Raw genomic sequence first — 20,457 nt, 5'->3', positions numbered from 1 at the left:
TGTCCTCTCTCTTGTACCGTCTCTCTTTTAGAAACAAGGAACAGGAATTGTATGAAAACCTAGCCAAAGGAAAGAAAGATGTGAAGAAGCAGAAGTCAGAGGAGAAGAAGAGTGGCTCTGTGAGAAAAAGATAGAGGATGAGAGAGCTGTGTCCTGATGATTTAATATTGAATTTGATATTACATTTTTATTTTAAAAGATTTATCTTAGTGTTTTTTGATATCAAGTGATAAAGTTGATGTCTGTGATATAATTAAGATTATAAAGCAAAGTACTGATAGCCGTGAACCATGGAACCATTCTGCACCTATGCAAATGGTAATGGATTTAAATGTTTGCTGACAATAAAAGCTCAGAGTAATAAGCATTCATTTCTTTCTTCATCACAAGTGTATTGTATCCATGGATGCAAAGCCTATAGAATATTCTGCAATTAATATAATAAAATGCCATGACCACGGGATCTAGCACAGCGGGGACACACAGCCACTCTGTCATTCCAATGAAAGTTTTGGATAAGACATATCTCTATAATGAGCTATTATGTTTATAGACTAACATTGGAAACATCACTGGGCTCCCTCAGAGTCGCCGACGACCCCAAGTGGCTGCCCGGAGTGAGATGAAAACTTTGAGCGAGATGAATGAACTTTTCCCCGCCTCCCTCTTCTCCGTATGTGGTACAGAACACAGTCTGCTCTCCAAACAGCGATAGTGAAGGAGAGCGAGAAAAACTTTGAACACTTTTGTGTGTGTAATGTTTACTGTTAATTTCTGATTGCTTATTTCACTTTTGTTGAATGTTTTTCACGTTTTGGCAATGTAAGCATATGTCCCATGCCAATAAAGCAATTGTAAATAAAGAGATGGAGAGAATAGCGTTTAATTAACGCGGAAAGGGCACATTTTAGGAAGAGGATTAGTGGAACAAAAGCTGTTTGCATAAAGCTCCGTGGGGAGGAGTTTACGCTTTCCGTGGGAGAGCAGAGGGAGCGAATAGGGATTTTAAAGGGTTGTGCAACGTTTGCATCAGGGAATCGATACCCGGGAATTGAAGGAGTGAAGGGAGCAGAGGACAGTCATTGTGGATACGACCGCCGCTCTAAAACATTCCAGCAGCTCAATCATTCCTTTATCGAGTTGCAGTTTTGCGTAAAGCCGCATACCTTCCAACTGACACTAGCAGACAGAAGGTTAGCTCACAGGTTGCATAAGTCTTATTATTATCAAACAATGCGGTAGTGGTGAGAGCAGTGAAAAGAGCAGAGAAAGAGAGTATCTGTAGAGAAGAGGCAACACTGTAGGTTACAGTTTTCTTTGTTGAGTTCCTCTGCAAAACTAAAGGCTAAAAGATGTCTAAACCAAATTACACAGGGACATTTCACATGGTGTCTCAAGATAACTTCGAGAACTACCTAGCAGCTTTGGGTAAGATTATATGAATCGTAATGTCTTTGTCTGTTACCACATATATTAGCTACAAATGCGTTATTGTTAAAAAGTGTCCAATTCGTGTAGTTGTAAAATGACACGTTTTAAGAGTTTACTGTACCTCTGCAACTTGCCTCCTTTCATTTTAATTTATCACGATTCATTCATTCGATTTGACTGAAATTAACATATTTTTCCCCCATTGTTTGCCTACTGCTTTGAGATTAATTTGAGGGGTAGCGACTCATCGAAAGGCTTGCCGTCTCCATTCACAGAGCCGAGTGATAGATCATCATGGCGCCTTAGCCTGTAAATGACCCTGGACACAGACAGGGGTGTGTGTGTGCCTCTGTCTGTGCGTGTGTGATATCTGGAAACATTAACAGGACATGTAAAAGGACAGACACAGCTGTAGGTCAGAGATGTTGCCTCAGATACACTACCTCATTACTAGAATGGCAAGGTGTTATGTTTGGTTGATTAATTCTCTCTCTCCGTCAGATATTAATTTTGCCCTGCGGAAGATAGTGTGTATGTTGAAGCCCACTAAACAGATAGTCCACGACCCGGCCACGGGCAGTATGAAGATCCGCACATTGACCACCTTTAAGGACTTTGATATGGATTTCAAACTGGGTCAGGTCTTCACGGAGGACCTGGGACCTGTGGATGGACGAGTCTGTCAGGTGTGTGTGTTTACAGTTCTACATGTATGGTTGGGTGGGTGGTCTCTGTGGTCTTCATCATGTGCTGTTAGTAAAGACAGTGGCTAAATGTATTTCTGTTATCTGTTGATGTTTTCCCTTATGTTTGTCTGTTTCATGGCTTGTTCAGACTTGTACAAATTCTTTCTAATTGACTTCATATAGGTGTACTTGTCATACTACTTTGCCTTGTTTGGGTGAATAGACTATTTTCCAGCTGTGTGTGTGTGTGTGTGTGTGTGTGTGTGTGTGTGTGTGTGTGTGTGTGTGTGTGTGTGTGTGTGTGTGTGTGTGTGTGTGTGTGTGTGTGTGTGTGTGTGTGTGTGTGTGTGTGTGTGTGTGCACCTGTCATAACCACCCCCTGTTGCTTGTTTTCAGACTGCGCCAAACTGAGAGTGGTACAAGGGTGTGTGTGTGTGTTAACCACAGTGGGCTGGGTGGGTGATAAGCTGGTGTGTGTTAGCTCAGTTTTTCTCTGTTTTTAGACCACAGTGGACTGGGAGGGTGATAAGCTGGTGTGTGTTCAGAGAGGAGAGAAGGAGGGAAGAGGATGGACACACTGGCTCGAGGGAGACAAGCTACACCTGGTGAGAATGAAGGGAGGGATGGATGAACAGAGAGGGATAAGGTATGGAAGGGAATAGGAATAGAGGTGAACACAAGGCCAGAGCAAGGGAGGAAAGCAGGAAAGATTTGGGAGGAAAGAAGATGCTGGGATTGATATACCATTTTGAAAGTGGGGGATATGCAAATCAGATTTGGTAATGGAAGTTATTCACTGCTTAAGTTGTATGCGTGCACGTGTCCGTGCGTGTGTTTGTGTGAGAACAAATGAGGTCCTTCTAAAAAAAGAGGGGGTGTATGGCCCTCCAGCCTCCTTATGTGTTGCTTGTACATGGGAAAGAAATGTGTGGGGCCCGAAAAAGGAGAAAGAAACAGAGGAAAACACTTAAGTCTTCAGGGTGAAGGAATGGGCAGGAACAGGAAGAATAAGGAAAGGTTATTGTTCGTTACCATTTTAATGAGCTAAATACAGACTTCAACAAGACTCTTCATAGTGAAGGGATTGGGAGGAGAATCACAAGCTTCTGTTTAGGCCTGTGCTTCAGATGGACTTTAGTTGGGCAATCTGTTTTTGCTTGTGATTACATGCAAATGCTGATTACGATTTCAAACAATCAGCATTGTTTTATTAAACAGCTCCCAAATGCTTCTAATAGAAAACAATACCTCATTGATATTTTGTTCAAATCCGAAAGAGAAGTTTGGAAATAAATACCACTGGGGATCAGGCAGTAAAGGGTGGATTTGGTGAGTAACGCAAGAAGAGGTGGAGGGAGGGGCGCGAGGGGGAGTGGGATTGAGAGTGGGGAAGTACATGTGTATGTGGGGGGAGGGGTAAGGAGAGAGAGAGAGAGGAAGAGGAGAGATAGGATTACAGAGTCCGGAGAGAAAAGAGCACAGCGTTTTTATTGTGACTGAGTCCATTAATGATCTTTTCCCAAGCAGACACTCACTGTCACACGCACACACTCACTCTCACACACTCACTCTCACACTCACCCACCCAAACCCCTCCCTCTTTTCTCTTTCTCCACCCTCTTCTCAACCCTCTAGGAGATGAGAGTTGGAGATGTGGTCGCCAGGCAACTCTTCAAGAAGGCAGACTGAAACCACTGGGAAGGATCCCGTTCATCAACTCAACATTCATGATTCTCATTAGAAAACAGTCTAGGACTTGGTATATAAGTGCCAGAGTTATACAAATATGATCATCATTGTTTTAAAACCATTACTTAATGGACAGCATTTAAGATATTTTTAATTAGTGTGCTATTTCACTGTGGGAAAGATTGTCAGTTTTGAATGTTGTCATGGTACAGTGCAGGGTGAACTGTGTAAACATTCCCAATGTGTTTCCTCATATAGCACTACGCTAGTTCACAATGCCATTGAATGTTCCCTTTTGTGTTGAATGTGGCTGTTCTGTGTCCAAATATACCACCTGATGCTCCACACTACAAATACAGATGTTGCCTCTTTATGGTACTGTCCTAACTCTTCCCTTCAATGTGTATTTTTGTGTGATCTGTGATCGAAAGTCAGTTCAGCGTTTTTCACTCCCATTGGTTAGGATTTGGGGCTTACCCTTGGTCTGTGCCTAAAGGGCTGTGTTTACACAGGCAGCCCAATTCTGTTCTTTAAAAAAAAAAAAAAATTGGTCTTTTGACCAATCCGATCAGCTCTGAAAAACATCTGATGTGGAAAGATCTGATGTTATTGGTCAAAAGACCAATGGAAAACAATATCAGACTTGGCTGCCTGTGTGAAAGCAATCCGCATTTAGCTGTAAATGCTAGCTGATAACACTAGAGGGCAGGGTAAAGCAGTTTGAAGTATGGTAGCTGCTGCTACTCCTATCCTACAGGGGGCGACAAACACTTAATTAATCAGTGTCCACTCGGGTGTTGTCTACATTTTAGATTCTGCACTTTGCTAAAGCGTCAACTGTTTTGACAGAATTTTCAATGCTGTGGTTAAAACATCATTGAACAGATGCTGTGATGTCAAAATGAATATCTATCTATATATATACATCTACTTCATCAATCTCTTTTCCACCACTTTGATGTTCATATCAAGTAACTGACAACAACAGGTCGTCATTAGGGAATGTCCAGCCGCCGGGGGCTTTGAAAGTTCCTTATAAAAATGTAAAATAGAGAATCTATGATGACATTTGACCTCAGTGGTTATACTTTATTTAAACCCTCCCAACGGTTTTTTTCAATGACCTAAGAAACAAAGAATGTTCATTGGATGTTTATAGTTCAGTATATTTGCATTGCAGAGATAAGACTTTACAAAAGGGATTGTATCCAGGAACCTTCAAGGAGGAATCTGCTCAGCTGTTTTCCCATGTAGGTCTTGTTCATTGAAAAATGTAATACAAAAAAAAGGATTTAGTTGAAAATCAGAATTAAGTCCCTGGCCACTCATCTTCCTGTGGCTCTGATAGGTAGCGGGAGGGTCTGATGTCATTTCCTCTCATTCCATTACTGTGATCCGATTGGCTGAATCGCTCTGATGTTGTCATTGTTATGGTGGCGCCATCGGCCTCAACTTCACAGTCTGGTGTATAGCCCTTTACCTGAATAACAGCTGGGATACACAAGGGAAATAGTATGAGCACACAACAATAACCCTCCTCCAACCTCACGTAGTACAGCATTTATCATTCATGAAGCCTACACAGGCCCCATCATCATGTCCAAAGAGGTAACAATACATGTATTTTAATGATTTGATTTAGGCTCTTGCAAATGGAGAATAGCTCATCCTGATGGTTGATTATATGGGCAGCCTCAGTTTAGATTACATTACATCTGATCCATTCTAAGTGGGGAGAGTCATCACATTATTGATCATTGGGAAGCTGCAGAACTACTATGAGTGATGGATACAGTGTAATATAGACTAATGAAGGTTTATCACAAATAGCTACTCTACATGGAAACAGTGTGTTTTTGGTGATGCGATTTGTCAGGAGATGATTTAAAGGGTTAGTTCATCAAAATGTCAAATGTATATTGCCGGAGTTCAGCTCTATGGCGCTGAATTACGTGCTTGAAATTGAAAGGTAATTTCCAATTGAGCCGACATATACAGCATTTAGGGGAACATTGCCTTTAAATTGAAATCGCTCTATAACGCTAAACCTCAGCAATATAGATTGAATCGAGCCCTTAAACCATGGTAACCAGGGTCCCATCACTCATATTGTTCTGCACTCTATGATGCTAATGCTAACCTGTAGCTCAGTAAACAAACCCAACCTACTCTCTGGGTGTACTAAATACCTCCTTTCTTGTGCACTAGAAGAGGTACATTTGTAATTGTGGTGAACTATTCCAACTACCACTGAGGGACTTTCACCTGTGTTGATGAAGAGTGGCTCAGTAACTTTCTGGTCCAGGCTCCAATGGCTGTTGCACTCTGAGGGGAACTTGAGCTCAGCTGGAGCGAAGGAAGGAGGTGCAGGCTCTACAGGAATACCAGGACCACTGGAGTTGGCTACAGACAAGACAGGAAGACAGACATGAGATCACTGAGTAGCACTATCAACATTCATATACTTGCTGTATCTTATCTGACTTGTTATTGTGGGTAAGTCCAACCGCCACTGGTGAAGCATTGATTAATAGGACAGTCACCAAATGTGTCAACCGGTGACGCCACTGTACTTTACCCAACGCTTTCTTGCTATGAGTTAGCTGGCTGTGAAACGTGTCATGTGGTTTTCCAACAACAGTGTCAAGCTCAACATAGAACAGGATGTGGTTTTGTCCCCAAGTCTCAGAAACTCAAGAAGCTACAGTAGAAGCTTGTTTCATACCTACTATAGTTTCTAAACTGATAATGAGTAGATGTACATGGAATCTGGAGGCAGTTGTTCTTATTTCTACCTTCACAGGGTAGTCTAACTGGTTATTTATTCTGTGGAACCTACATTTAGTTTGATTTGAATTAAATATATATATATATGATCGAAATATCAATGTCAAATAACCCTTAGAAATAAAATTTCAAACAGCATTTTTCAAAAAGAGGATATGAGTTTGAGATCACGGATATCCTCTATGTGCCTACAATGTTCTCTCAACTTCCAATTTTATGGTCAGTCGTTTCTTAACAAACATCTGTTTGTTTGAGATATTAGGCTGAAACATAAATGTTATAACCAGAAGCCAATAGCAGTGGTGTCTAGTGTCCCCCCTTATATAAGCTCCTGTGACTTTTATCTGCACTTGGACTCATATTGGTTGATGTGCTGTGCTCTCAGCCCCTGATCGAGCATAAACATGAGCGATGCATACGAGTTTCACTATAACTCATATTGTCTTTGATCTGATTAATCTCTAGAGGAAGTGGCGAGTTCCTACGTCTGACGGTGAAAAGCAATGACCTTGTTTCCCTTCATTCAATCCAAATTACGTCTAGCACCTTGACACCTAATACTTTTACAATGTGATGCATATTGTCACTGTGTAGGAGAGAAAAGACACACTAAGAGTTCTCACAGCCTCTACATCTGTCACCGGGTAAAATCTACTGTACATGATCTGAAATCTGCTGGCTGGGAAATCACACAGAGAAACGAAAAGAGCATTTACTTAACAGTTAGTAGGCCTAACTATCAAATGGGACCAAGAGTGGTGCTTTTTGAATGACTCCCAAAGAAACAAACAAGTTGTTAATAGGTTATAATGATGTATGTACAACAGCCCTCAGAGTGGAGTAGCATCCAGCTGAGGTGGACTTGATCAAGCAAGTTGATTTCACCTGGAGACTCGCTCATGCAATCCCACACCTGTCAGTAAGGATCAGAACTGCCCTGATAGGCTCGTTCACACTTCTTGTTTGTATTTAAAGCCTGTCAAGCCATTTCTCAGTCATTTCCCAATGACCTACCTGGGTTCCTTAGCTTATTTGTCATGATCCTTCAAGTTGGAGGATGTTTACCAGGTGCACTGCAGCAGATTTCCATCCACCACGGCAGAGACAGTGTTTCCACTGTAGGCAGTGTCGGAGTGGTTGGTCACCCATCAACCAGACAGGACAGCATGACTTCGTCTCCATTCATCACGTATTTGGGCTACCAACATAAACAAGCGCCATTGTGGGAAATGGCGCAGCATTACACCACCTCTTCCCCTAGCTACCCATATCTACTGAACCTGTAATGTCACCACTGTGGACCAGTCAAGACCCTCGTCTAACTCCCAACCGCACTGGACACAAAGCATCAGCTGGCAGTTGCTTTGGAGTTGTCACACGCTTCCCAAATGGAGCCTCAGTGACGCTGTTGCCGTGGCATCTCCTTCCGCTCCCCCATTGACGCCACACCCTGCTGTGCTGTAAAGAGTTTCCACCTTTCCTGATGCCCTGGGCTTTGGCTAATCCACGTCACAGGTTTACAACATGACCCCGCACCCATCCAAGGGGCCAACCTGTGCTAACCCAAGGAGCCAACCTGCGCCCGCCGGAGGGTCCAACTCGCGCCCTTCAAGGGCCTGCCTACGCTGTGCTCATCCTAGGGGCCAACCCGCACCTGTCCAAGGGGCCTACCGTGGCCTACCAGGTACCCAGACAAGGGGTCTCACGTGAGCCTGCACAAGAAGCCTACCCTGCCACACCTACATCGCTCCTGACCAACAACCCTATTTTTCTGTCTTATTAAAATGTTTCATTGTAATGTCTTGGTAAATACCTAAAACTTGTTCTACAGTACAAAGAGAGTCCCTGGAATATGGTGGCAACTCCCTCTAGCCAATGCTTACATCAAATCCACGATGAGGAGTGAACAAATACACACTATTTGGGTGTTGGCAGTGATGATATACACACCTGGCATGTATGATTGATCCTTGGCCCTCCAATAGATGTAGATCAAGATTATGATGAGGAGTGAGGTCACCACTAGTCCCGCCCACAGACTGGTAGGTAGGATCCAGTGACACCCTGAGGGACAGGGGGAGAGCGTGAGACGGAGAGAGACAGGGAGAGAGACAGTGGGATAAAGAGAGAGAGCGAGTGAGTGACAGAGGGAGAGGGACAGAAAGAGAGAGAGAGGTTTGTTTTGATTGATCCTAACATCCAGCAAATCTATATGAGGCTCTATCTGAACCATTTCTGAGGGAGAATGCAATGTGCTCTAATCTTGTTTACAGTATTAGATGTACATTACTTATGTCAATAAATCATTCAATGAAGAGAGAAAGAGGGGAGGAAGAAGAAATATTGGTAAAATGTCATACCATCTAGTTTTCTATATATTCTATACTACTGTGCAATAAAAGGAGATGCTATTAGACCTACGAGATATGAAGGCACCACACACAGCATCGGTAGTCTCAGTCCCAGCACTTTTCACCTCCCTCCCGAGGTCCCCACACCTGAGAGAGAGAGGAAAGAAAGTGATTGTGAAACAGAGAAAGGAGTTTAACCCCACAGTTAACCCCACTGTCCCACAATTGTAGAAAAAATGTCAAATGTTTCGTGCCAACCAAATGCACCCACTGAGTTGACGTTCGATAAAAATCAGAGCCACTTTGTGTGAAGGGTTCTGACCTGGTGTGTGATTGGCAGTGTGTGATGGCATCGTTGACGCTGTTATAGGTCCCAGGTTGGCACGGGGCACAGACTGTGTCATTCTGGGGGTTGGCTGGGGGGTTTAGGAACAAGTGTCAGACATGTCAGCTGCTCAAAGTAAAGTACATACATCCAGCAGATTATACAAGCACAGTAAACAGTGGTTTAAACATTGACTCTGAGTGCAGCTTATTAGACTACAGACTCTGATTTCTTGTCAGGTGTCTTTTCAATACCAGCCTTAGTATCTCCAACTCATGATCAGCTCATCAGAGGCAATGGTCTGTCATATTAGAACAGGGTGTAGAGGTGAGGAGGCTGCTGAGGGGAGAACAGCCCTTAATAATGTCTGGAACGGAGCAAATGGAATGGCATCAAACCATCATTCCTCTCATTCCGCTGCAGCCATTATCACGAGCATGTCCTCCCTAATTAAGGTGCCACCAACCTCCTGTGGGGTAGAGGTGAGGAGGCAGTTCTCACCTTGATTCACGACACCTGAACCCAGAGGGCACAGGGTCACGGGTAGGCAGTGTTCACATCCATTGTCTGTACAGTAGAAACCAGTCTTACACACACATTGCCTGTCACTACTGGCTTCACACTCCTTCAATACCTTCTGGTTACTGCCTGAGAGAGGGAGAGGGAGACGGAGAGAAGAGAAGGGAGAGAAAGAGTGGGAGAGAGGATGGTAGAGGGAGAGGGAGACGGAGAGAAGAGAAGGGAGAGAAAGAGTGGGAGAGAGGATGGTAGAGGGAGAGAGAGATGGAGAGAAGAGAAGGGAGAGAAAGAGTGGGAGAGAGGATGGTAGAGGGAGAGAAGAGAAGGGAGAGAAAGAGTGTGAGAGAGGATGGTAGAGGGAGAGGGAGATGGAGAGAAGAGAAGGGAGAGAAAGAGTGGGAGAGAGGACGGTAGAGGGAGAGGGAGACGGAGAGAAGAGAAGGGAGAGAAAGAGTGGGAGAGAGGATGGTAGAGGGAGATGGAGAGAAGAGAAGGGAGAGAAAGAGTGGGAGAGAGGATGGTAGAGGGAGAGTTGGGGTATTGAGTGGGAGAGAGGACGGTAGAGGGAGAGTTGGGTATTGAGTGGGAGAGGCAAAAAAATATGAAGTGAGGTGAAAATAATGAAAATTTCAAGAGAGATGAGGAGAGGTGGGATAGAGAGAGGGGATGTAAAGATGAGGAGAGAGGTGGGATAGAGAGAGGGGATGGAAAGATGAGGAGAGAGGTGGGATAGAGAGAGGGGATGGAAAGATGAGGAGAGAGGTGGGATAGAGAGAGGGGATGGAAAGATGAGGAGAGAGGTGGGATAGAGAGAGGGGATGGAAAGATGAGGAGAGAGGTGGGATAGAGAGAGGGGATGGAAAGATGAGGAGAGAGGTGGGATAGAGAGAGGGGATGGAAAGATGAGGAGAGAGGTGGGATAGAGAGAGGGGATGTAAAGATGAGGAGAGAGGTGGGATAGAGAGAGGGGATGGAAAGATGAGGAGAGAGGTGGGATAGAGAGAGGGGATGTAAAGATGAGGAGAGAGGTGGGATAGAGAGAGGGGATGGAAAGATGAGGAGAGAGGTGGGATAGAGAGAGGGGATGGAAAGATGAGGAGAGAGGTGGGATAAAGAGAGGGGATGGAAAGATGAGGAGAGAGGTGGGATAGAGAGGGGATGGAAAGATGAGGAGAGAGGTGGGATAGAGAGAGGGAATGGAAAGATGAGGAGAGAGAGAGGTGGGATAGAGAGAGGGGATGGAAAGATGAGGAGAGAGGTGGGATAGAGAGAGGGGATGGAAAGATGAGGAGAGAGGTGGGATAGAGAGAGGGGATGGAAAGATGAGGAGAGAGGTGGGATAGAGAGAGGGGATGGAAAGATGAGGAGAGAGGTGGGATAGAGAGAGGGGATGGAAAGATGAGGAGAGAGAGAGGTGGGATAGAGAGAGGGGATGGAAAGATGAGGAGAGAGGTGGGATAGAGAGAGGGGATGGAAAGATGAGGAGAGAGGTGGGATAGAGAGGGGATGGAAAGATGAGGAGAGAGGTGGGATAGAGAGAGGGAATGGAAAGATGGGGAGAGAGATGGGATAAAGAGGTGGGATAGAGAGAGGGGATGGAAAGTGATAGAGAGAGAAAGATAGGCGGGTCGGGGGGAGCGAGCGAGAGAAAGAGAGAATGAGAGAGAGAGAGAGCGATAGCAGGGATGGGGGAGAGAGAGAGAGAATGAAAGAGAGAGAATGAAAGAGAGAGAATGAGAGAGAATGAGAGAGAGAGAGAGAGAGTGAGAGAGAGAGAGAGAGAATGAGAATGAGAGAGAGAGAGAGAGAGCAGGGTGGGGGAGAGAGAGCAGGGTGGGGGAGAGAGAGAGAGGTAGTGATAGAGCAGGGTGGGGGAGAGAGAGAGAGAGAGAGAGAGAGAGAGAGAGAGGATGAGTCAGATCAAAAATTAATGATTTTAAGGAGACAGGAGAACAATGAGTAGAACTGTCAGAATAAAGAGGAGGAAGTGACAGAGGGAGGAGGGAGGAAGGAAGGGGACTTACTGGAATGGCAGAGCCTACAGGGTAGACATTTTTTCAAGGAGTTTAATTCAGCAGTGTAGTATTCACGTTGACAGGTTTCACACTCTGTTTTTGTAGACTTGCCACAGTCGGTGCGAACATACTGTCCTGGAGTGAGGTTGGGAATGAGAGAATGACAGAGAAATGTGATCATCCATACCCCCACATATAGGCCACCGTATTATACTGTCCATAGTAACATGTTCATCACAGGAGGTTGGTGTCATTTTAATTGGGGAGGACGGGCTCGTGGTAATGGCTGGAGCAGAATGAGTGGAATGATATTATCAACATCAAACAAACGTTTTCCATGTGTTTGATGCCATTCCATTTGTGCCGCTCCAGACGTTATTATGAGCCGTCCTCCCCCCAGCAGCCTCCTGTGTGTTTATGTAGTGTTGTGGAGATAAAGGGACTGCTTTTTTCCCCTCTATACTGCACTTCATCATTTGATAATATAGTATAATATGTATATGTGGCACATGTATAACGCTGGTCTTTCAGACATCTTGCTCCAACAGCCACCTGAACAACAGAAACACACCAGTAGTCACTGACCTTTATGACAACAGAAACACACCAGTAGTCACTGACCTTTATGACAACAGAAACACACCAGTAGTCACTGACCTTTACGACAACAGAAACACACCAGTAGTCACTGACCTTTATGACAACAGAAACACACCAGTAGTCACTGACCTTTATGACAACAGAAACACACCAGTAGTCACAGACCTTTACGACAACAGAAACACACCAGTAGTCACTGACCTTTACAACAACAGAAACACACCAGTAGTCCCTGACCTTTATGACAACAGAAACACACCAGTAGTCCCTGACCTTTATGACAACAGAAACACACCAGTAGTCACTGACCTTTACGACAACAGAAACACACCAGTAGTCACTGACCTTTATGACAACAGAAACACACCAGTAGTCACTGACCTTTATGACAACAGAAACACACCAGTAGTCACTGACCTTTATGACAACAGAAACACACCAGTAGTCACTGACCTTTACGACAACAGAAACACACCAGTAGTCACAGACCTTAACGACAACAGAAACACACCAGTAGTCACTGACCTTTACGACAACAGAAACACACCAGTAGTCACAGACCTTTATGACAATAGAAACACACCAGTAGTCACTGACCTTTACAACAACAGAAACACACCAGTAGTCACTGACCTTTATGACAACAGAAACACACCAGTAGTCACAGACCTTTATGACAACAGAAACACACCAGTAGTCACTGACCTTTACGACAACAGAAACACACCAGTAGTCACTGACCTTTACGACAACAGAAACACACCAGTAGTCACAGACCTTTACGACAATAGAAACACACCAGTAGTCACTGACCTTAACAACAACAGAAACACACCAGTAGTCACTGACCTTTACAACAACAGAAACACACCAGTAGTCACTGACCTTTACGACAACAGAAACACACCAGTAGTCACTGACCTTTACGACAACAGAAACATACCAGTAGTCACAGACCTTTACGACAACAGAAACACACCAGTAGTCACTGACCTTTACGACAACAGAAACACACCAGTAGTCACTGACCTTTATGACAACAGAAACATACCAGTAGTCACTGACCTTTATGACAACAGAAACACACCAGTAGTCACTGACCTTTACGACAACAGAAACACACCAGTAGTCACAGACCTTTACGACAACAGAAACACACCAGTAGTCACTGACCTTTATGACAACAGAAATACACCAGTAGTCACAGACCTTTATGACAACAGAAACACACCAGTAGTCACTGACCTTTATGACAACAGAAACACACCAGTAGTCACAGACCTTAACGACAACAGAAACACACCAGTAGTCACAGACCTTAACGACAACAGAAACACACCAGTAGTCACTGACCTTTATGACAACAGAAACACACCAGTAGTCACTGACCTTTACGACAACAGAAACACACCAGTATTCACTGACCTTTATGACAACAGAAACACACCAGTAGTCACAGACCTTTATGACAACAGAAACACACCAGTAGTCACTGACCTTTACGACAACGCTCACAGCACATTTCCACCCCAGAAGCATCATGAAGGTATTCCTCAGTTTTGCATCCCAATCCAGTCATCTCTAGTACATTTGATGATAGTCTCTTTGTGGTCTCAGTTGAATGTATATCCTTTCACACTCCGCCTCTAGCTCTCTCTCCTTGTTCTCTATCACTATTTCTGACTTTGACTTCTTTCTTCCGCTGAAGTATCACTCGCTCTTTGTCTTCTCCTCTGCTGTGTCCTTCGTCCTCTCAGTGAAAATATAGAGCTGCTTCCTCTCCTCTCTCACCCACCTCTTTCCCCCTCGCTTGTCCTCCACAGCGGAAAGCCCCGATGCCCCTCATCTGCTCTGTGCTTCTCTCTCTCTCCCCCCTTTCCTTCCTGCCCTCCCTCTCTGGCACGAGGTGCACTGTTCTGGACCGTGTAAACTAGCTGCAGAGAGGAGGATTCTAGAGGCTGCTTTTGGCACTGTCTCCAGATCAGCATGTCCAGATATGGCACACAATACACACCAACACAATAAGATACTTCTCCTGACCACTCCAGCCCTTCCAGTCTCTCCCTTTATTCATTTGCTGAACCTTTGTCCTGATAGTGTTGTAATGCTGCTGATCTGAGAGATGTGTTTATATGATGAGTAGATGAAGACAGAAATATATATCCCTGACTCTCTCTTTCTTCCTTCTTCTCTCTCTCTCTCCCTCACTCTCTATGCACTCTCCCTTTCTCTGTCAATTCAATTCAACATTTTTTTGGCATGGAAAACATGTTTACATTGCCAAAGCAAGTGGAAAAGATAATAAACAAAAGTGAAATAAACAATCAAAAATTAACAGTAGAGTTCTCTCTCTCAACGTTGAATAGATGTTGAATTGACGTCTGTGCCCAGTGGGAGGGGTTAGAGGGAGAGAGTTAAAGTGAAATAGCAAGGAAAGAGAAAGACAGTGAGTGTTTATTTGCTGAGGCAGAAGTGATCACTTCCTCACCATGCTAGGAGTGAGGTATGTAATGATTTTTCATAATTTCTTATCAAACAGATTATTAACACAAATATAATATGTAAGCTCATCTTCCTGCATTTATACAGCACTGATATTTATTTAAACAAGCAACACATTTTAAGTGACGACCTTATGCAACGATCGTGATTTACAGTTTCCTTCTTGGGATATGTGGTGTACTTTTCTTCTTCCTCAATGGATGTGATTGTGTGAAATGAACCCTGCATTTGTTAATGAGGGCTAATATTATAATATATGTACTGTAAGTCTGAACTGATGTTCACATGCATCTCTCACCCTTATTATTTCTGTTTGTCTGATTGTTTCTCTCTATTTGTTTACATTATTGATTCTCTCTTTTTCTTCATACTTTCCTTCTCTCCCGGTGTCTCTTTGTTAATCTTCTTGTTCTCCTCTTTGACTTTGTCCCATCTTTCTCTCTGTATCTCTCCCCCTTTCTGACCCCCGTCTCTTTCTCTCACTCTCTTGCTTTCTCTTTTCTCTCTTCTCCCCGTCTGTCTTCATCCCCCCCTCTCTATCTGTCTTTATTCCCCCTTCTCTCTCTCTGTCTTTGTCCTCTCCCCCCTCTCTCTCTCTCTCTGTCTTCGTCCTCTCCCCCCCCTCTCTATCTGTCTTCATCCCCCCTCTCTCTCTCTGTCTTTGTCCTCTCCCCCCTCTCTCTCTCTCTCTCTGTCTTCGTCCTCTCCCCCCTCTCTCTCTGTCTTTGTCTTCTCCCCCCTCTCTCTCTCTGTCTTTGTCTTCTCCCCCCTCTCTCTCTCTGTCTTTGTCCTCTCCCCCTTCTCTCTCTCTCTGTCTTTGTCTTCTCCCCCCTCTCTCTCTCTGTCTTTGTCTTCTCCCCCCTCTCTCTCTCTGTCTTTGTCCTCTCCCCCTTCTCTCTCTCTCTCTGTCTTTGTCCTCTCCCCCTTCTCTCTCTCTGTCTTTGTCCTCTCCCCCTTCTCTCTCTCTGTCTTTGTCCTCTCCCCCTTCTCTCTCTGTCTTTGTCCTCTCCCCCCTCTCTCTCTCTGTCTTTGTCCTCTCCCCCCCCTCTCTCTCTCTGTCTTCATCCCCCCCCTCTCTCTCTCTGTCTTTGTCCTCTCCCCCCTCTCTCTCTCTCTCTCTCTCTTCATCCCCCCCTCTCGCTCTCTGTCTTTGTCCTCTCCCCCTCTCTCTCTCTTTGTCCTCTCCCCCCTCTCTCTCTGTCTTTGTCCTTTCCCTCTCTGTCTTTGTCCTCTCCCTCTCTCTGTCTTTGTCCTCTCCCCCTCTCTCTCTCTGTCTTTGTCCTCTCCCCCCTCTCTCTCTCTCTTTGTCCTCTCCCCCTCTCTCTCTCTGTCTTTGTCCTCTCCCCCCTCTCTCTCTCTCTTTGTCCTCTCCCCCCTCTCTCTCTCTGTCTTTGTCCTCTCCCTCCTCTCTCTCTCTGTCTTTGTCCTCTCCCTCTCTCTGTCTTCGTCCTCTCTCCCCTCTCTCTCTGTCTTTGTCCTCTCCCCCTCTCTCTCTCTGTCTTTGTCCTCTCCCCCCTCTCTCTCTCTGTCTTTGTCCTCTCCCCCCTCTCTCTTTCTGTCTTCATCCAACCCTCTCTCTTTCTGTTTTCGTCCTCCCCCAGCCTCGGTCTGTTCCTCTTGCCCCTCTGTGCCATGTCGATGCTCTCGGGGTGGGTGGAGTCTCCAAGCTATCCCCGTGGTTACCCACCTGATGCCAGTCTGAACTGGAGCAGGTGTGCCCCTCACGGCCACACCCTCGCCCTCAGGCTGACACACCTGGACATGGAGGACAGTCACGGCTGCGAGAACGACGCCCTGGAGGTCAGTGTGAGGGGTTAAAAGTAATTATTTATATATACACTATATGATTGATAGGAGGTGCTGTTTTGAAGCCTCCATCTTGGCACTCCCCCACCAGTGTAAAACATGTTTTGGAAGCTATAGAAATGCATTTATTATTTTCTACAATTGTTTTTGCCATGCTTATTCTATTGCAGTCAACTTAATGCATGCTTTTAAATTATATTATGTGAACTAAGCATAAAAATAAAACATTTTCCTTAAAGCATACTTAAATACATTAAATACATTTTGTCCTTGAAACACCGTAGAATTCTATTCATTCATATGGAGGACTGCTTCTTCTGGGGAGTGCAATTATGGCCGACTGGTAGCTTCAAATTCTCTCATTGGCCAATACATAGCATGAACAATCCATTGGTTAAAGTCAGGTGTCACTGTCTCAAGGATGACACTTTTACTGTAATCTAACATACTTTTGAGATATGGAAAAATGTTGTCTATTATTACTGTTATTGGGGTGGGAATGGGAGGGATATTAGATGTCACAATTAGAAATCCTAAGTTGTCCATGTGTTAAAGATGGGACAAAAGTTCTCTCCTCTCATCCTTCTGTTAGATCTTTGCAGATGGAAAGCAGATAGCCCTTCAATGTGGTGAAATGTCATTTGAGGACCTTGATTCTACCGTCAATCCCTCACTCCTTTCCTCCGTGGAAGGCTGCCTCTCTCTCTCGTTCCGCTCTGATTACTCCAACACCAAGAGACACACTGGCTTCAGAGGGTTCTACATGCTGCAAGGTGAGGAGGAGAAAGGGAGCATTGTTGTATTTCTCTTAGACTATGATGAAATTGTATTTTTGTTGTTGTTGTTGTTGTTGTTGTTGCATTACCTCATGTGACCAATGAACCTTAGTCAGACATATGTTGTCTTCTAACAGACTTTGATGAGTGTGAGGAGGACCCTGATAACGGGTGTACCCAGTTCTGCCACAACTACATTGGAGGATACCTCTGCTCCTGTCGCCTTGGTTACCACCTGGACACAGACGGACACACCTGCACAGGTATGGAGGAGACAGACGAGGGAGAGAGGGAGAGAGAGACCAGGTGAGAGAGAGAAAGAAAAGGAGAGACAGACAAGAGAGCGAGAGAACACTGTATATATACATAACATGACATTTGTAATGTCTTTATTCTTTTGGAACTTCTATGAGTGTAATGTTTACTGTTCATTTTGATTATTTATTTCACTTTTTGTTTATTATCTACTTCACTTGCTTTGGCAATAAAGCCCCTTGAATTGAGAGAGCGAGACAGAGAGATGGGAAGGGACAGGGAAAGAGGAAGTGAAAGACAGAATGAACAGAGGAGAGCAAGAAGGAGGAGCACTAAGGGGAATGAAAGCAAAGAGAGAATGATGAAGAATTAAGTATTATGATGGCGATGTTGCAAATTGTGTTAATAACGACAACGATGCGATGGCGTTACTACTTGTTGCTCGTACAGCTACCGACTTCATGACACAACACCATCCCTCTTTGATAATAATGATGATGATGACCTTGAGGGTCATGTTATTGATCATACGTCTCTACCACAGTGAGTTGCACTGAGGACCTGTCCGGCTCGCTGCGTGGTGTGATATCCAGTCCCTCTCGGCCCGGCCCATATGCTGAGCATGCCCACTGCTCCTACATCCTGTCAGTAGAGGACAACCTGGAGCTGCTTCTACACTTCACTGGGGAGTTTGATGTTGAGCAGGGGCCAGACGGGCAGTGTGTGGACACAATCATGGTGAGTAGCTGTAGCCTGTAAATAGGGCCTAGAGTTTTTCTTAGGTCATGTGGTCAAGAAAAACTCTGCTGATTCTCACTATTACAATGTGTAAGTTCTGTGAAATTCCTACATTATGCTGTGCACCCTCCCATGAAGGTGACCAATCCCTCTAACAAGATTTGCACCTGACATACGCTGTGAGAGTAACCCGGAAGTGACTACCCCCTCAGCCTTGTAGTTTTTAAAACGTTTTCAATGCACACAAACGTAGCGCAATGGTCTAGAGTAAAAACTTCATAAAAGGCATCTGGTAGAGGACGTGGCCATCACCTTCACAGCGAATAGGAGAACATTAAACCAATCAACTACATTTCAATGTCACTGAATATGCTTCAACAACAATGTCCCCCTCTCACCTTGTAGTCTTACAGTATTCCTGATACAGTACATATCCTGTTTTCCTGGGACAACATATTTTCTTCATACATCATATTCTGTTGTTTTCAGGTTGAGACTTCCTCTGGGACTCAGGGGCCATTCTGTGGCCGTGTGCCTCCCCCCACTCCCATCCGCACTGGGTCACACCACGCCCGCATTCTCTTCAACTCTGACGGACAGGGCTCCAACAATGGCTTCACTATCCACTACAGAACCACAAGTAGGGTCATGTACGCTTTCAGGAAACTACTCATTATATGAATCCTTGAAATAATATGCACACGATAACTGAAAAAGGACAACTTTTATACATAAAAAAAGCACATTCCTGGATTAAATCATGTAACATACATACCCTTTAGCAGACGCTTTTATTCTAAGTGACCTACAGTCATGCACACATTTCATGTATGGAAGCGCCAAGCCCTACCAACTGAGTTACAAGGGACCACCCTGTACAGTGCCTTCGGAAAGTATTCAACCCCCTTGACTTAAAACATTTATAATTTTGTTACAAAGTGAAATTAAAATGGATTTAATTGTAATTTGAAGAAAAATGTGGGTACATCTCTAAGAGCTTTGCATACCTGGATTAAACAATATTTGCCAATCGTTCTTTATTAAATTCTCCAATCTCTGTCAAGTTGGTTGTTGATCATTGTTAGACAGCCATTTTCAAGTGTTGCCATATATTTTACAGCCAATTGAATTGTATGTGTGGGGTACAGAGATGGGGCAGTCGACCGCTATTACTGCACACAAAGTGAGTCCAGGCAACGTATTATGTGTATTTGTAAGCACACGTTTAAATCCTGAACTTATTTGGGCTTGCCATAACAAAGAGGTTTAATACTTATTGACTGAAGACATTTCAGCTTTTCATTTTTATTTTTTTATTTGTATTTTCTAAAAACAAAATTCCACATTATGGAATATTGTGTGTAGATTAGTGACACGAAATCTAAATGTAATCCGTTTTAAATTCTTGCTGTAACACAACAAAATGTGGAAAAAGTCAAGGGGGTTGAATCCTTTCTGAAGGTACTGTATAATGGACCAAAATAAAGTGATGCCTCAGGACTTGTTTCATTGCAGCAAAGACCTGCCGAGGGATTGTGACCTCCAACTCCACCCTGGCCCCACAGCAACCTGAATATCACCAAGGTGACACAGTCACGGTGACCTGTGACCTAGGGAGTGTTCTGAACACAGTGAGTAGGCTACGGTATTGTAAGTTCACAAGTGGCAGTAAAAGGGTTCAGTTAGCTTTCATACTCAACCAAGAGCTTAGTTTGGTGCTGTAGACGAACTGAAGAAATTTGGACAATTTGAATGTTCTCAAAGACATGACACAATAGATTGTACACTACTAGATACGTGTGTTCTCTCTTCAAAGGGTGACAAAGAGTATGAGTCGACATGCCAGAGGACAGGCGAGTGGAGTCCTGTGTACCGCTGTGAACGTGAGTGAGATGAGACCATCTCTACAATTGTATTTCACAGGATTAACATAGCCAGCGATTAACACTCTTGATAGATGAGATGTTCTGGTGTAGA

The 20,457-nt window shown here is 44.3% G+C and overlaps 4 protein-coding genes across 13 annotated transcripts in view; 3 read left to right on the top strand and 1 right to left on the bottom strand.

The window, feature by feature from the left end:
- The window catches only part of LOC139422179 (tyrosine-protein phosphatase non-receptor type 6-like), a 35,944-nt gene extending 35,081 nt beyond the window's left edge, over positions 1 to 863 (top strand). For 6 of the 9 annotated variants that reach the window (XM_071173394.1, XM_071173402.1, XM_071173341.1 and 3 more), the window contains one exon: positions 32 to 738. In XM_071173394.1, the coding sequence (XP_071029495.1) occupies positions 32 to 134 (103 nt within the window). In that variant the 3' untranslated portion in view covers positions 135 to 738. Of the gene's footprint in view, positions 1 to 31 lie in introns of all 9 variants that reach the window. The other 3 variants (XM_071173366.1, XM_071173373.1, XM_071173358.1) reach the window with 2 other exon arrangements.
- Positions 828 to 4,193, top strand: LOC139422246 (retinol-binding protein 1-like). 2 transcript variants are annotated; one of them, XM_071173431.1, is made up of 5 exons: positions 1,294 to 1,428; positions 1,655 to 1,766; positions 1,933 to 2,117; positions 2,621 to 2,722; positions 3,753 to 4,193. In XM_071173431.1, the coding sequence occupies exons 2-5, from the start codon at positions 1,745 to 1,747 to the stop codon at positions 3,804 to 3,806; spliced, it is 363 nt and encodes a 120-aa protein (XP_071029532.1). In that variant the 5' UTR covers positions 1,294 to 1,428; positions 1,655 to 1,744; the 3' UTR covers positions 3,807 to 4,193. The 2 variants fall into 2 exon arrangements, with proteins under 2 accessions (XP_071029526.1, XP_071029532.1); XM_071173425.1 differs by lacking the exon at positions 1,655 to 1,766 and having other exon boundaries at positions 828 to 1,428.
- Positions 4,194 to 4,869: 676 nt separating this feature from the next.
- On the bottom strand, positions 4,870 to 14,270 carry LOC139422237 (tumor necrosis factor receptor superfamily member 5-like). The gene is made up of 8 exons (XM_071173414.1): positions 13,901 to 14,270; positions 11,813 to 11,938; positions 9,771 to 9,917; positions 9,267 to 9,360; positions 9,015 to 9,091; positions 8,544 to 8,657; positions 6,072 to 6,209; positions 4,870 to 5,297 (listed from the first exon to the last, which is right to left on the bottom strand). The coding sequence occupies exons 1-8, from the start codon at positions 13,980 to 13,982 to the stop codon at positions 5,116 to 5,118; spliced, it is 960 nt and encodes a 319-aa protein (XP_071029515.1). The 5' UTR covers positions 13,983 to 14,270; the 3' UTR covers positions 4,870 to 5,115.
- A 546-nt stretch (positions 14,271 to 14,816) lies between these two features.
- LOC139422171 (ovochymase-like) overlaps positions 14,817 to 20,457 on the top strand; it is a 44,582-nt gene continuing 38,941 nt past the window's right edge. The window contains exons 1-8 of the mRNA XM_071173329.1: positions 14,817 to 14,906; positions 16,507 to 16,705; positions 17,304 to 17,484; positions 17,625 to 17,750; positions 18,287 to 18,480; positions 18,970 to 19,120; positions 19,996 to 20,111; positions 20,297 to 20,363. Coding sequence (XP_071029430.1) covers positions 14,893 to 14,906; positions 16,507 to 16,705; positions 17,304 to 17,484; positions 17,625 to 17,750; positions 18,287 to 18,480; positions 18,970 to 19,120; positions 19,996 to 20,111; positions 20,297 to 20,363 — 1,048 coding nt within the window. The 5' untranslated portion in view covers positions 14,817 to 14,892. The remainder of the gene's footprint in view (positions 14,907 to 16,506; positions 16,706 to 17,303; positions 17,485 to 17,624; positions 17,751 to 18,286; positions 18,481 to 18,969; positions 19,121 to 19,995; positions 20,112 to 20,296; positions 20,364 to 20,457) is intronic.

The sequence above is a fragment of the Oncorhynchus clarkii genome, chromosome 2 (genome assembly GCF_045791955.1).
Source record: "Oncorhynchus clarkii lewisi isolate Uvic-CL-2024 chromosome 2, UVic_Ocla_1.0, whole genome shotgun sequence".
Lineage (NCBI taxonomy): Eukaryota > Metazoa > Chordata > Actinopteri > Salmoniformes > Salmonidae > Oncorhynchus > Oncorhynchus clarkii.
The sequence above is the reverse complement of the archived record's forward strand: the minus strand, read 5'-3'. Positions and strand labels throughout refer to the sequence as shown.

Coding starts and splice junctions, on each gene's coding strand:
- LOC139422246 (XM_071173425.1), top strand. CDS start 1,353: ATGTCTAAACCAAATTACACAGGGACATTTCACATGGTGTCTCAAGAT. Junction 1,429..1,932: donor GAACTACCTAGCAGCTTTGG/GTAAGATTATAT, acceptor TCTCTCCGTCAG/ATATTAATTTTGCCCTGCGG. Junction 2,723..3,752: donor AGGGAGACAAGCTACACCTG/GTGAGAATGAAG, acceptor TCAACCCTCTAG/GAGATGAGAGTTGGAGATGT.
- LOC139422237 (XM_071173414.1), bottom strand. CDS start 13,982: ATGACTGGATTGGGATGCAAAACTGAGGAATACCTTCATGATGCTTCT. Junction 8,658..9,014: donor GTGTGGTGCCTTCATATCTC/GTAGGTCTAATA, acceptor CCTGTCCCTCAG/GGTGTCACTGGATCCTACCT. Junction 5,298..6,071: donor GCCACTCTTCATCAACACAG/GTGAAAGTCCCT, acceptor TGTGTATCCCAG/CTGTTATTCAGGTAAAGGGC.